The sequence below is a fragment of the Felis catus genome, chromosome A1 (assembly GCF_018350175.1).
Source record: "Felis catus isolate Fca126 chromosome A1, F.catus_Fca126_mat1.0, whole genome shotgun sequence".
Lineage (NCBI taxonomy): Eukaryota > Metazoa > Chordata > Mammalia > Carnivora > Felidae > Felis > Felis catus.
The window spans coordinates 239,303,558-239,318,852 of record NC_058368.1 but is presented as its reverse complement, the minus strand read 5'-3'; the positions used below and the strand labels follow the sequence as shown (position 1 = coordinate 239,318,852).

General features: G+C 44.4%; 1 protein-coding gene across 6 annotated transcripts in view; it reads left to right on the top strand.

Annotated features, from left to right (window-relative positions):
* The window catches only part of PLEKHG4B (pleckstrin homology and RhoGEF domain containing G4B), an 82,337-nt gene that overhangs the window by 29,005 nt on the left and 38,037 nt on the right, over positions 1 to 15,295 (top strand). For all 6 annotated transcript variants that reach the window (XM_006928146.5, XM_023240054.2, XM_023240052.2 and 3 more), the window contains one exon: positions 13,848 to 15,024. In XM_006928146.5, coding sequence (XP_006928208.3) covers positions 13,848 to 15,024 — 1,177 coding nt within the window. The remainder of the gene's footprint in view (positions 1 to 13,847; positions 15,025 to 15,295) is intronic.

The window sequence follows — 15,295 nt, the reverse complement described above, 5'->3', positions numbered from 1 at the left end:
TTCTGGGTTCTCTATTCTGTTCCATTGATCTGAGTGTCTGTTTTTGTGCCATGGATGCCTTTTATTTCTTTTTGTTGTCTGCTTGCTGTGGCAAGGACTCCCAGTACTATGTTGAACAAAAGTGGTGAGAGTAGACATCCATGTCTTGTTCCTGACCTTAGGGGAAAGCTCTCAGTTTTTTACCATTGATGTCAGCTATGGGTTTTTCATATGTGACCTTTATGATGTTGAGGTCTGTTCCCTCTACACCTACTTTGTTGAGGGTTTTTATCATGAATGGATGTTGTACTTTGTCAAATGCTTTCTCTGCATCTACTGAAATGATCATATGGTTTTTATCCTTTCTCTTACTGATTTGACGTATCATGTCAATTGATTTCTGAATATTGAACCATTCTTGCGACCCAGGAATAAATCCTGCTACATCATGATGAGTGATTTTTTAACATATTGTTGGATTTTGTTTGTTAGTACTTTGTTGAGGAGTTTTGCATCTGTGTTCATTAGAGATATTGGCCTTTAGCTCTCTTTTTTTGCTGTTGTATCTCTATCTGGTTTTGGAATCAGTAATGTTGGCCTCATAGAATGAATTTGGGAGTTTTCCTTCCTCTTCTATTTTTGGAAATAATTGGAGAAAAATAGGTATTAACTCTTCTTTACATGTTTGGTAGAATTTGCCTGTGAAGCTGTCTGGCCCTGACCCTGTATGTGAGACCTGAAACCATTAAAAGTCCTATAAGCGAGCACAGGCAGTAATTTCTCTTGACACTGGCCATAGCAACATTTTTTTAGATATGTCTCCTGAGGCAAGGCAAACAAAAGCAAAAAAAAAAAAAAAAAAAACTATTGGGACTACACCAAAATAAAAAGCTTCTGCACAGCATATGAAACAATCAACAAAAGTAAAAGACAACCTAATGGGAGAAGATATTTTACAAATTATATATCCAATAAGAGTTCAATATCAAAAATATATAAATAATTTATATAAATCAACACCAAAAAAATATTCTGATTAAAAATGGTCAGAATTAATGAACAGACATTTCTTCAAAGAAGACATACAGATGGCTAACAGGTACATGAAAAGATGTTCAACATCACTGATCATCAGGGAAATGCAAATCATAACTATAATGAGATATCACCTCATACCTGTGAGATTGGCTAAAATCAACAACCCAAGAAACAACATGTGCTGGCAAGGATTTGGAGAAAGGGAAACCCTCATGCGCTGTTGGTGGGAATGCAAACCGGTGCAGCCACTCTGGAAAACAGTATGGAGGTTCCTCAAAAAGTTAAAAAGGGAACTACCCTATGATCCAGTAATCACACTACTGTGTGGTTTACCCAAAGAATATGAAAACATTAATTCAAAGGGATATGTGCACCCTATGTTTATTGCAGCATTATTAACAATAGCCAAACTATGGAAGCAACCCAAGTGTCCACTGATAGATGAATGGGTAAAGAAGATGTGGGACACACACACACACACACACACACTGGAATATTACTCAGCCATAAAAATAAAATCTTACAATTTGCAGCAACATGGAAGGAGCTAGACAGTGTAATGCTAAGCAAACTAAGTCAGAGAAAGACAAATACCATATGATCTCACTCATATGCAGAATTTAAACAAATGAGCAAAGGAAAAAAAGAGGGACCAACCAAGAACTATAGAGAGCACACTTAACTATAGAGAACACACTGATGGCTACCAGAGGAGAGATGAGTAGGGGAGGAGTCAAATAGGTGATGGGGATGAAGGAGTGCACTTGTGATGAACCCTGGGTATTGTATGGGAGTGTTGAATCACTAAATTGTACACCTGAAACTAATATTACACTGTATGTTAACTAACTGGAATTTAAATAAGATTTTTTAAAATATATGACAAAAGCACAAAATGTGGGAGGGAGTAAATTGAATTGTACTACTCTAGGTTCTTACATTGTTTTAAAGTAACAAAATGTTACTTGAATAAAGACGCATGTTGTAGTCTTGAGAGCAACTACCGAAAGCAACACGAAGAGGTATAACCGAAAAATCAGTAGAGGAGATAAATGGAATCCAAAACACAGAAGAGAGGATAAAAGGAAGAACAAAGAAACAGATAGGCAAATAGATGAACAGATGACAGATGTGAAGATGACAGATTTAATCCAACCATATTTGTAATTATTTTCAACGTACTTAAATGAACTAAAAAATCCAACTGAAAGCAAATATTGCCAGACTCAGGCTGAGAAAAAGGCAAGACGAACTAAATGCTGGTTATAAGGAATGCCCTTTAAAATATAAACACATACAAAGGGTGAAAGAAAAAGAATGGAAAAAGATATGCCACTAAGTATGAGTAGGTGAGGTGATGATTTTTCTGTCAGACAAGTTAGGTCTCTGACAGAGTCACAGGAGACACATGGGGACAGGACAATTCATAGTGATAAAAGCCTCCATTTATCAACAGAGTCCCTAGTAAGAGAGCTTCTGAGTACATTAAGACAAACAACTGGCAACACTAAATGGAAATTTTCATGTACTTCTGTCAAAAATTGATAAAATGATCAGTAAAAAAAAATCAATAAGGATATAAAAGATCCAAACAACACCTAACACACTGACCTATTTGACATTTATAGAACATTACATCCAACAAATGCAGAACACACATTCTTTCCAGTGCACATGAAATTTTTTCAAGATAGACAACATGCTGTAGGTCTCTAAAAAAATACAATTTCATAAATTTGAAAGGGCAGAAATAAAGTATTTTTTTGTAACCACAATGCTATCATCAGAATTAAATAACAACAAATAAGTAGAAACTCCCAAATTTTTGGAAATCAAATAACACATTTCGAAAGAACCCATGACTTAGAGAAATCACAAGGAAAATTATTGGAACTGAATCATAATGAAAACACAATGTGCAGAAATGTTTACATACAACTAAAGCAATGCTTAATGTATAATATAGTTTAAACTAATACGTAGTTTTGTGGAGGAAGTCTGATATCACTTACCTAAATTTCCACCTTAAGGTAGGAAAAGAAGAGCTAATTAAATCCAATTTAATTGAACCCTAAACTGATTAAATATGAATGCAGAAATAAAGAGGGATAGCTTTTTCTGTGAAAACGAGTTGAATGTTCAGCAGAGACTCCCTAAAGTCTTACAAAAAGGTGCCATCACATTAGGTATGAGCAAGACACCTGAGAGACTAGGATATTTGGGGGGAAATCCGGAAGAGTTCTCCATCCATATTCTTTGCCTACTGTCTTTATGTTCTCGCTCCATTTGAGAGGTGCTGTGAGACACAGCAACATGACTGTGGCCAACCCAGGGGAGACAGTGGAGCCCCCAAGTCAGCAGAGAAAAGATGGGTCTCTGTGCCTGTTAGAGTCCCATGAAGAGACTGACCCACACAGAAATCTACCTCAGGGAGCTTAGTGTAGAGAACTATCATCTAGTAACGTGGGATTAACCATAAAGGAGCCATGAGAGCTCACCTGGGGCTGAGGGAGAGCACTGGGAGGGGCAAACCTCTAAGGGATGGAGGTTCAGGAATGTGCATTTACATATTTAAAGCAAAAATAAAACATTCTGAGTGTGTATGGCCATTCTTTTATAGTGATGGCCTGCTCTGACAGACCAGCTACCAGTCCTGATCACCCAGAGCCAGAGGGACTGTGAACAATGCGGTCAGCATGGGAGTCACAGGGAGGGGGGCAGGTCTCAGGGGTGTGGTGAGCGGTCACCTAGCACTGTGCAGGCCACTTAGGAAAACACCAGCAGAGGCTTTTGTCTATGAGTTAGGGTGAAACACAGAGAGGGGAGGGGACTGACTTCTCAGGCTCAAGGTCGCAAAAAGGAAACTGATAGATTGATGGCAGAAACATCTAGTAAATCTGTGTTTCAGAAGCCAATGAACAGCCAAATAAAAGCTGTTTCTTACATCGTGTTTGCAGAGAACTCATAGACATAAGTAAAATACTAAGTCCTGTATAAAAGCCAGCCTTGGAGAGGCAATGTCCAGAAGAGGCACTACTTGCCCACAGAAACTCTGGGGAAACCCAGCCTCTTGGTGGTCAGAGAGGCACCAGGTACACAAGACAGGTTTTTGCTTACTGACAAGCAGAAAAATATAAAGATTAATATTCAGAGCAGGGAGAATTCAGTACGATAGACTATCTGAAACTCTTGTCATATTCGTGGAAATATGTGTGGACACTATAGTGTCACACACAGTTAGAATCAGATATCTTAGACCACAGCAAAGGATCTAAAATACAGGACCAGATTTATTCATAACAGTACATGTTGTGACATTACTTACAATAGTTAAAAAATGGAAATAAATGTTAGGGGAATGGTTAAATTAATAGTGTATAAATATGATAGACTGTTATACACAGGTTAAAATTGTTTTGAAAGAAGTTTTTAAAAAATACATGAGGAAATTATTATAATATGAAGCCAAAAAGTGGTGTATATTTGTTTCACATCAGTTTTTTTTTGAATGTTTATTTATTTTTGATAGAGAGAGAGAGAGAGAGAGAGAGAGCATGTGTGGGGGAGGGGCAAAGAGAGAGGGAGACACAGAATCCGAAGCAGGTTCCAGGCTCCAAGCTATCAGCACAGAGCCTGATGCGGGGCTCAAACTCACGAGCCATGAGATCGTTACCTAAGCCAAAGTCGGATGCTCAACCGACTGAGCCACACAGGCACCCCTTGCATCAGTTTTTTAACATGTACTTGTAAAACCATGACAAGGGGACATGTGGTGATGTCAGCATGCCTGTGCTGTGGTAGACCTGTGAGTACAGAAAAAGGCCAGTTGTGCATGTTCTACTTTCCTAATTTTAGAAATATCCCCTAATTACTAAAATCAAAAATGAAACTGGGGAGCCTGGATGGCTCAGGCGGTTGAGCATCCAACTTTGGCTCAGGTCATGATCTCGTGGTTCGTGGGTTTGAGTCCCACATGAGGCTCTGTGCTGACAGCTTGGAGCCTGGAGCCTGCTTCAGATTCTGTGTTTCCCTCTCTCTCTGCCCCTCCCCCGCCCATTCTCTGTCTCTCTCTGTCTCTCTCTTTCAAAAAATGAGACTCTTAAATATGGAGAACAAACAGAGGGTTGCTGGAGGGGTTGTGGGAGGGGGGATGGGCTGAATGGGTAAGGGGGATTAAGGAATCGACTCCTGAAATCATTGTTACACTATATGATAACTAATTTGGATGTAAATTTAAAAAAATAAAATTTAAAAATTAAAAAAAAATACACTTTAAGTATATGAAGACACAAATAAAAACATTTAAATTAAAAAAAATGAATAAACATTTTAAAAAATTTTTTAAAAAACCCACAAGGCCAAGGTAAATGGAGGTGCATATGGCAGCCAGACTGTGCACAGAGTTAAGGCTGAGGGCGTATTGAAGACCATCTAGTGGCCTGACCACTGCACATTCACCATTTGAGAAGGCAGTTGGTCTGCAAATACTCTCAGCTGTCTCTGGTTCCTAATGGTAGGTTGCTGTGTGGACCACCTGGGGTCAGCCACAGGACCAGGGGTACAGGGCCATGACAGCAAACAGTGAGGACAAGGTTCCATGGACACACAGAGAGGGAAGCTCATCCCTCTGTGTCCATTTAGGCCCAGGACAAGTGGACAGTACATAGTCTCCATGAAAGAATGGGCTGGGGAGTCATCAAAGACCCAGGGAGGCTCAGCCTCACTTCTCACATTTAATCTACACCCAAGTTCTCCTTCTGGCTTTTCCAAAGGACCATAGAAGTTTTGTTCTATTTTAAGTTTTCCAAGTCGGAGAGTGAAGCTGAGCTTTTTGGAGTACTGTAGTAACTGCTGTGGTACATCTATTATAATTGAAAACCTGCTACTGATCTAGAGAAATTCAGGTTCCTGGACTGCTGTTGAAAGCCTGTTATAAAGAAGGACCCAGGGCGCCTGAGTGGCTCAGTTGGTTAAGCGTCTGACTCTTGATTTCAGCTCAGGTCATGATGTCACAGTTCTTGAGTTTGAGCCTTACATTCCGGCTCTGTACTGACAGTGCAGAGCCTCCTTGGGATTCTCTCTGCCCCTCCCTCTCTCTCTCTCTCAAAATAAATAAATACAAAAAAAAGGACCCTGCTTATGTTTTTATAGCAGCTGAACTGCAGCTCATAAACAGTGAAACCCACTGACTTCCTTTTGAATAATAATAAAAAAAAAACACTTTGGTTCTGATGCTTCTTTCTTGACACACTGTGAATGTTCTGAGCACACCATTTAGAGAAGATATTGAAATGAGATCAAGAATTGCTCCTTGCAACCTGGAACTGGATCTATTCAGAACATGACTAGAAGATTTATAACATCTATCTAATTTGGCTGCAAAAGTTTTATAATCAAAACCTTGGTAGATTTGCCCAAGGAGAATCTCAGAATTATGGACTGTGTTGGGGCCAAGAAGAATGGTGTTCCTTGTTTCCTTTTCAAACCTTTGATATACATTCTACTTTGGAATAATATTGCCATAATTTCCTTGTTCGTGGCATATGCATTATTGTGAAATTATAGTCAAATCCCCCACAAGTTCAACCTGAAGAAACTTCTTCTCATCATTTCAGTTATTACAAAAAAAACATTTTGACAAAATTCAACATTGTTTCATGATAAAACCACTTAAACTAAGAATGGAAAGAAACTGCCTCAACAAAAGAAAGGCCATGTATGGAAAAACCCACAGCTAATTCATACTCGGTGGTGAAAGACTAAAAGGGTTTCCTCTAAGACCAGGAATAAGACAAGGATGCCCACTTCCTAGAAGTTCTAGCCAGAGCAATCAGGCAAGAAAAAGAAATTAAAGACATCCGATTCAGAAAGAAAGAAGTAAAACTATCTCTGTTCACAAATGATGTGATCTTATATGTAGAAAACCCTAAAGATTCCACACAAAAAAAATTGTTGGAACTAATAAACAACTTCTGCAAAGTTGCAGGATACAAAAGTACACACAGTTCAGTGTGTGTACTAATCATACTAATGATGAACAATCTGAAAAGTAAACTAAAAAGGAGTAAACTAAAAGATTTACAATAGCTTCCAAAGGAATAAAATATGTAGTAATAAACTTAAAGAGGTGAAAGACTTGCATATTGAAAACTACAAAACGTTGCTTGAGAAAGAAAAGAAGACCTAAGATATGGAAAGACATCCATGTTCACGGACTGGAAGATTTAATACTGTGAAGATGGCAGTATTACCCAAAGTGATCTGCAGAGTCAATGTGGTCTCTATCAAAACCACACCAATGTTTTTTGCAGTAATAGAAATATCCATCCTAAAATTCCTATGGAATCTCAAGGGAGTCCAAGTAGCCAAAGGAATCTTGAAGAAGAACAAGGTTGGAAGACACACATTTCCTGATTTTTAAAACTCATTACAAAGCTACAGTAATTAAAATAATGTGGCACTGCCATAAGACAAACATATAGACCAATGGAACAGAGTAGAGAGCCCAGAAATAAATCATCACGTATATGGTCAAATGATGTTTGACAAGGATGCCAAGACCATTCAGAGGGTAAGGACAGTTTTTTCAACAAATGGTGGTGGAGAAATTAGTCAGTTTTTCAGATGAGGAAATTAAAGTACCGAAGTTGAAGGCATCTACCACAGATTGCAGATGTACGAATGGATATATGTTGTATGCTCGGCATCTCTGCCTTATCATTTAGGAGGTACCTCTCCACCATGCTGCCATGATGCTCCACTATTCTGGAAAGGCTGTGGCTCTCTGTGTTCACCCTTTATCCCACCTTCAGACACCACCTTCAGGGATTGGCACATGACCTACTGCTATAGACTGAATGTTTGTGTCCCCCACAAAATTTGTATGTTTTCCATATGTGATAGAATTAAGAAGTGGATAGATAGAATTAAGATAGAATTAAGAAGCGATTTGGTCCATCCCATCCATGCCATTATAAAGGAGGTCCTAGAGAGCACGCCCTTGCCCCTTCTGACATGTGTGAGGACACAGCAAAAAGTTGGTCATCTGTGAACCAGGCAGCTCGTCCTGACAAGACAACAAAAATGCCAATACCTTGATCCTGGACTTTCCAGGCTACAGGATAGTGAGAAAGACATTTCTGTGTTTATAAGCTACCCAATCTATAGTATTTTTGTTAGAGCAGCTTGGAAGGACTGAGACGCCCAGTCGGAGTCTTCCCTGGAACTTGAATAAAGATATTGAAGACAAGATACCCTCTTTCCACTGGGTTTATGTATCAGGAGGATTTGCATCTTGACCCAGCCTGTCTGCACAGTGAAGCCAAGTGGGGCAAGGGAGAGAAACAGCCCCAGTGACATGTTTAAGCCCCCTACTTGGACTAGGTCTGAGGCCCCTCTCCTCCAGGCTTCCCAGTGACACAAGACAAATTCATCTGACAACCCAAAGAGTCTTGATTAATCCACCCAGCATGCACTGTCCCATCACCCACTTTCATTCATCCTGGGGCCTGCCCCCCTCGTGCCATTTCCCCTGAACCTGGTGGAAGTTCTACTTACCTTTCAAAGACCAGTGCAACCACAGCTCTCCTCTCCAGCTCACTCCCCATGGCCGTGCCCTAGAAGATTCTCTGTCCTCTGTGTCATCACAGCACTTGGTGCTCACCATTTATCAGCCTGAATTGTGGACGGCTGCCTGGGTGTCCCTGCCAAGTGGTACTGGACAGGGGTTAGGATCGCAGGCTCTGTGAGAGGAATGATGTGGGTTCTGCCACTACAAACTCTGTAAAGACCTAGGCAAGCCATCTTTTCATCTCTCTGGTCTTTGATTCTGTTCATCTATAGACAAGGTAGTAACAGTACCCGCCTGAGCAGACACTTGACTGTCTAGCTTATGGTCTTTCCCAGCCCTTGTCTTTTGCTGCCTCCCACTACAGAGACATCCACTTTCCAAGCCTTCCTTGTAACCGGGGGAAATCACTGGCTCCTTTATGGCCTATGATAGATAAAGAGAAGTCTGCTGGGGGCAGGAATATTTATGAGAACGTACTCCCATAAGAAAGACAATACACAGGAAGCTACTTTTCCCTGCTTGAGACATTGGGTATAAGGGTGTGACCACTAAGCTGGGGAAGTCATCCCAGGACCATGCAGTAACCAGCATCAGAATGAAACACATGTACATGGAAGGCTGTGAAAGAGAAAGCACCCAGTTCTCGGTGTCTGTGAGCCTCTGCTCCTACCATGGGGCTTTTGTCCTTCACACTCTGCATGAGAGAATTCCTCCTCTCCATCATTTAGCCAAGATTCAGCAGGCATCTTATCACCTGCAGCTGATGAGTCCCAACCAGCATATCTTCTCGTGGAGTAAGGGTTCAATGCCATCATGGATGCAAAGTGCTTAGCGTGTTGTTGGCCTTCACTCAGTGTTGGTTAAAGATAACTACTGCTATCACAGCGGCTCGAGGCCATTCCACAGCTACTACATCCCACTGCAGAGACAGAAGATGCCAGCAACACATACTTGGCACATTTTATCCCCTGCCCAGCCACCTGACAGAGGGAAGCACATCTGCCAGGGCTGTTGTTTCACATCTGCACCCTGCCTGCAGTGGCATGAAAGAGCAGAGGAGGAGAGGGGCCAGCCTCTCCCCAGCCTTGGCGGTTTCTCCCTGGCAGTGCCCTTAGGGGTCTGGGCAGTGGAGCTGTTTTCATGCCAGGAGGGGGAGTGACAGGGCTGGGGTGTGAGGGCTGCACAGTCCTCCCATACTCCCCACCTTGAGTCTGCTCAGGCCCCCGGGGAAGGGGTCACCTACAAGTGATGGTCGGCCTTGGACCCTCTGCTTCCAGAACTTTCTGTCATGAAGCTCATTCCTGGGGCTCACACCACTGACCCCAGCTACATACCTTTAGGCCACAGCTCAGGTTGGACTTCTCTCCTTGGGAGAAAGTGGTCCTTGGGAATCTCACTGCTGCTGACCACAGGGCTGGATGATGTCCTGGATCTTTGTGTCCAGCGTGAGGTGGGTGCTGACCATATAGCAAGGACACTGGCCACACCTGTGGCCACCCAGATTGGTGGGCACTGGCTCCACCCCATGCCATGGCCACACCCATCAACCTGCTCCATGGCCTCAGATTCCACAGAAGCATGTGACACCCAGGTGGGCCTCCAGGCCCAACAATGGGCATGGTATTTTAATTTGTCAGAGCAAAATTGGGGGAAAATAAATATGCAGCATTGAAGTGGTCTGGGCGAAGAGTTTCTTGTAGCACAGGAGAGGCTGATGAAATACCATTAGGTGATAAAATTACCATGCACTGCTGTATTTTTGTGATGTGATCTCAGCCATTAAACATACACGGGAAAAGGGGCACCTGGGTGGCTCAGTCAGTTAAGTGTTCGATTCTTTGTTTCAGCTGGTTCATGGGTTCGAGCCCCATGTTGGGCTCTGTGCTTGCAGCGTGGAGCCTGCTTAGGATTCTCCCTCTCTCTCTCTATCTCTCTGCCCGGCTCCTGTTTGTTCTCACGCGCACGCGCGATCTCTCTCTCTCTGTCAACATTTGAAAAAATACACAGGAAAAAATAATGAAATGAAACACACATAAATGTCAACAATTTTGACTTCTGGGGGTTGGTGTTGGGATTGTTGTTTTGTTTTTTCTGAACCCTCCAGTTTCTGCAATGCACGAGTATTATTTTTCCAATCTGAAAATCTTAGTTTAAAAAAATAATCTTTATTCACTTTTGAGAGAGAGACAGAGCGCCAACAGGGGAGGAGCAGAGAAAGAGGGAGACACAGAATCCAAAGCAGACTCCAGGCCCTGAGCTGGCAGCACAGAGCCTGACGCGGGGCTTGAACTCACAAACCATGAGATCATGACCTGAGCTGAAGTAGGATGCTCAACCAACTAAGCCACCCAGGCGCCCCTGAAAAATCTTAATTTTTAATTAAATGGGGCCACAGGTGTGAGGGTACCTGGCAGGTGCTCAGTAAATACTAGCTGTGTCTGCACCAGACCCTCACCTTCCTCCCAGGCCGTGGCTCCTGGAGGTTGGACAGTGCCTCCCCCTTCTGGCGACCCAGTGTGAGTACATGGCAAGGACCTGCTTAATGAGGCCTTCACTCTTAGGAATACACCAGTGTGGGGGGAGCCTGAGTGGCTCAGTTGGTCAAGCGTCCGGCTTAGGTCATGATCTCACGGTTTGTGGGTTTGAGCCCCACAACTGGCTCAGTGCTGCCAGCTCAGGTTCCCTTTCTCTCTGCCCCTCCCCTGCTCAAGCTTTCTCTTTCAAAAATAACTAAACGTTTTTTAAAAATCTAAAAAAAGAATATACCAGTGTATTTAAGGTACAATTTCCAACTCCAGGTGTATAAAAACATTAAGTATTTTGTAAACTTCAACTCTTAGGAAACCTAACATAAATGCGAAAGGCAACCTTCAGTAAGACATCAAACTCTAAGTTTTTTTTTTTTTTCAACGTTTATTTATTTTTGGGACAGAGAGAGACAGAGCATGAACGGGGGAGGGGCAGAGAGAGAGGGAGACACAGAATCGGAAACAGGCTCCAGGCTCCGAGCCATCAGCCCAGAGCCTGACGCAGGGCTCGAACTCACGGACCGCGAGATCGTGACCTGGCTGAAGTCGGACGCTTAACCGACTGCGCCACCCAGGCGCCCCCAAACTCTAAGTTTTAAGGTGACAAAAGATACCACAAAAAAGTCAAGAAATTCAACTTGTATAAAATTTAAGCCTCTATAGGGAGGAAAGAAACATAACTATAAAGCAAGTAAACTGGGACAAATATGAGTGCCTAATAGACACATAACACAAACATTTGCTAATGGTGGGTAGAAAAAAAATTGTCAATTTTTTTACAAACCTGACAGCAACTAAGAAGGCAAAAACAAGGCCACAATTCATAAAAGGAACAAAAAGACATACAGAAAATTTACAGAAAAAACAAATATCAAAAACAGTGTTGGCTTGACTATCACATAAGTACAAATTAAAACAATATTCCACAGTATGTATACTAGTTTAGAAAAAGATTCCTCAATGTAAAGGCTTGTCCTGGGGAGCCTGGGTGGCTCAGCCAGTTAAGCATCTGACTTTGGCTCGGGTCATGATCTCGTGGTTCAGGACTTTGGTCCCCGTGTCGGACTCTGTGCTGACGGCTTAGAGCCTGGAGCCTGCTTTGGACTCTGTGTCTCCCTCTCTCTGCCCCTTCCCCGCTCATTCTCTCTCTCTCTCTCTCTCTCTCTCTCTCTCTCTCTCAAAAGTAAATAAAAAACATTAAAATAATTTTTTTAAAAGCCTTGTCCTACTGAATCTTGGTAAAGTGACTTATCACTGCTGACAATGTGTCTTTTGATGACAAATTGGTCATACTGCCAAGAATCATGAAAGACACTCATTCCCCTCCTCCCCTGCTTGCGCTCTGTCTGTCTCTCTCTCAAAAATAAATAAACATTTTAAAAAGATTAAAAAATAAAGGAACAAGAAATGGTATCATGGAAATGTTGCTTGCATTTCTTATTTATAATAGAAACAGATAACCACCTGGGTGGCTCAGATGGTTAAATGTCTGACTCTTGATCTCAGCTCAGGTGTTGATCTCAGAGTTGTGAGTTCAGGCCCTGTGTTGGGTTTTGCACTGGGTGTGAAGCCTACTAAAAAGAGAGAAAGAAAAGAAAAGAGAAGAGAAAAGGAAAGAAAGAAAAGAAGCAAAGCCCTGTAGATTTCCCACGGAGGAAAGGAAGGAAGGAAGGGAGGGAGGGAGGGAGGGAGGGAGGGAGGGAGGAAGGAAGGAAGGAAGGAAGGAAGGAAGGAAGGAAGGAAGGAAAGAAGGAAGGAAGGAAGGAAAGAAATAAGGAAGGAAGAGAAGCCCTGTAGATTTCCCACAGAGGACAGGAAGTCACCACCAGCATGGCCACTATGAAAGAGGAACATGGAGAAATGTTGGCTAAGGATGACTACAAACTGGAACATTAAGTTATATGTACATTGTTACTGCAGTTTAGAGAAGTTGTGTCCTGCGTGGACAAGGTAAAAAAAAAAAAGTAAAAAAACCTCAAGATATATCAGAATGAGATCACTTCTTTTTCATCTTCTCGATTATTGTAATAATGTATGTGCAATACGTCAGTGCTGGAGTGGGGAGAAGCAAAGTGTATTGTAACAACCGGTACCAAAGAGTGTGCTCCCCTGTTAGGGTGTGAGCTGCAGCTACTGATACATTGGGGGTCCCACCCCTTGTTCCCCAAACTGCCAAACACTCTCTTGCCCATGCCAGACGCTGCCTGTGTTTGCCTGTGTCTTATCCGTCCTGCCATTGAAACCTTTTCTACAGCAAGTTCTTTCCAAAGATGTGCTTGGGAACTCACCTGCATAGTCTACAGCTGTGTTGTAAACTTCATGGACTCCTTCAAATAAGTAGAAGGACCCACTGTATTCGGTGGGAGATTGCAGCCGATATTGTTGGTGTCCCTGTGGGTCCTGGCACCCCCTCACTGTGCCCCTGACCCTGTGATTCCAGAAGTAGCCCTGCTCTCGGGGGGCTGCTTGTGGGCACCTAGGAGAGCCAGAAATGCTGTGAAGCTTAGACCAGGGGCTGGTGTGGTGAGCTTGTGAGGGTCCAGACCCTTCCCCAGGTGGAGACGGCTCCTAGGAGAGACTTGGCCCAGGGCCCCCAGGCTGCCTGTGGTAGGACTGCCTGGGTGGCTGCTCCAGTGGCTTCCTCCCTCCTGTCCTATTGCCCGCCTCCCCCCAGCCTCCCACGAGGAGCTACCACGAAGGTCTAACCTCCTTCCCTCCCTCTCTCATCCCAGGCCAGGTACACAGGCCTCATCTTCTTCCATGAAGGCTGGCCACTGTGCATCCATGAGAAGGTCGTGGTGCAGCTGGCATCCCTCCGCGGAGTTAGGCTCAGGCCTGGGGACTTCTATCTACAGGTCACATCAGTGGGGAAGCAGTCAGCCAGACTGGTTTTAAAATGCCTCTCTCAGCTTGGACGGGGCTCAGAAGAAGTTACTGTCCCTGAGGCCATGTACAGCTGCGTCTTCACAGGAGAGTTCCTGGAACAGCTGAACGGGGAGCGGAATGGTGTCCCCTTGCAAAACTGCTTGCTGACCTCAGGCTCCGCCGTCTTCCGCACCCCGTGGAGCAGTGTCACAGACCCCATCTTTGTCCCAACATTCAGGACCGCCCTGCCCCACCGCAGCTGCCCCAGGCCTGAGCAGCCACCACCTAGAAGTGCCTCCAAAGCTCTGGCCCCAGCACCAGTCATGGCCAGCACTCGTCCCCATGAGAGTACCCCTCCCAGTGACACCCCCACCCTGCCCCACTGTGGTGGGCAACCCGGCAGTGACCAGCCCATCCACCAGCCTTCCGCAGGAAGGGCTGGGTGGGAAAACCCTAGAAGCACATTCTGGAGCTCTGACGGAGGCCTTGTAGGGGTTGGGCCCTCAGAGCCAGGCTTGTGGGAAGGACCAGGAGAGAGCCTGGACCCCACAGACAAAAGAGACGGTCCCCAGGAGGCCCTCACTGTCCGTGAGGACATGGGCAGCCCAAGCTCCAGAAGGCAGTCACCCAGGGACCCAGCCTGCATGGAGGCCAGACGTTGGTTTAGGAAGTCCTATATGGAGGCCCTGCGGAACCCCATGCCCCTGGGCTCCAGTTCCGAAGAGTCCCTTGGGGATGAGGCCTGCAGCTCCGAGACCATAGGGGCTGGGGCAGCAGCCAGCCGAACCCAGAAGGAAACCCCCAGCCTCTGGGGGGACCACGGGGAGATCTCAAGTCAGGAAAGCCATCCAGGAGCCACTAGGAGCACCCTTCCCAGGCGGTCTCGGTCCTGTGACAGGTCCTTCAGGAGCTCCCGAGGTGAGGCCCGGCGGGCCTCCCACCACTCACTCAGCACCAGGCCTGGAGGTCTTTTAGGAGGACAAGCCGAGGGGACCAGAAGTGCAGGCTCCAGCGGCCCCTCCTGCACCACAGGGGAGAGTCCAGGTAACGGCCCCAACCCTGACCCTTCCTGCTCCTCCCTAACCCACCTGCCACATCCCTCCCCCACCCCTTCCCCTCTTCCCTTCTCCCACTCCATGCTGTAACTTTTCTCTGGTCAGTGACACAGGAGAAGCCTGTGTCCACATCCATATCGACTGTTGAAAACAATGTTTGTGTGTGCCCTGTCCCTGTGGCTGCTACAAGGAACACAGACAGTGGGGCTGAGGACATTTATCCTGTCAGTTCTGGGGCCAGAAGTCTGACATCAAGATAT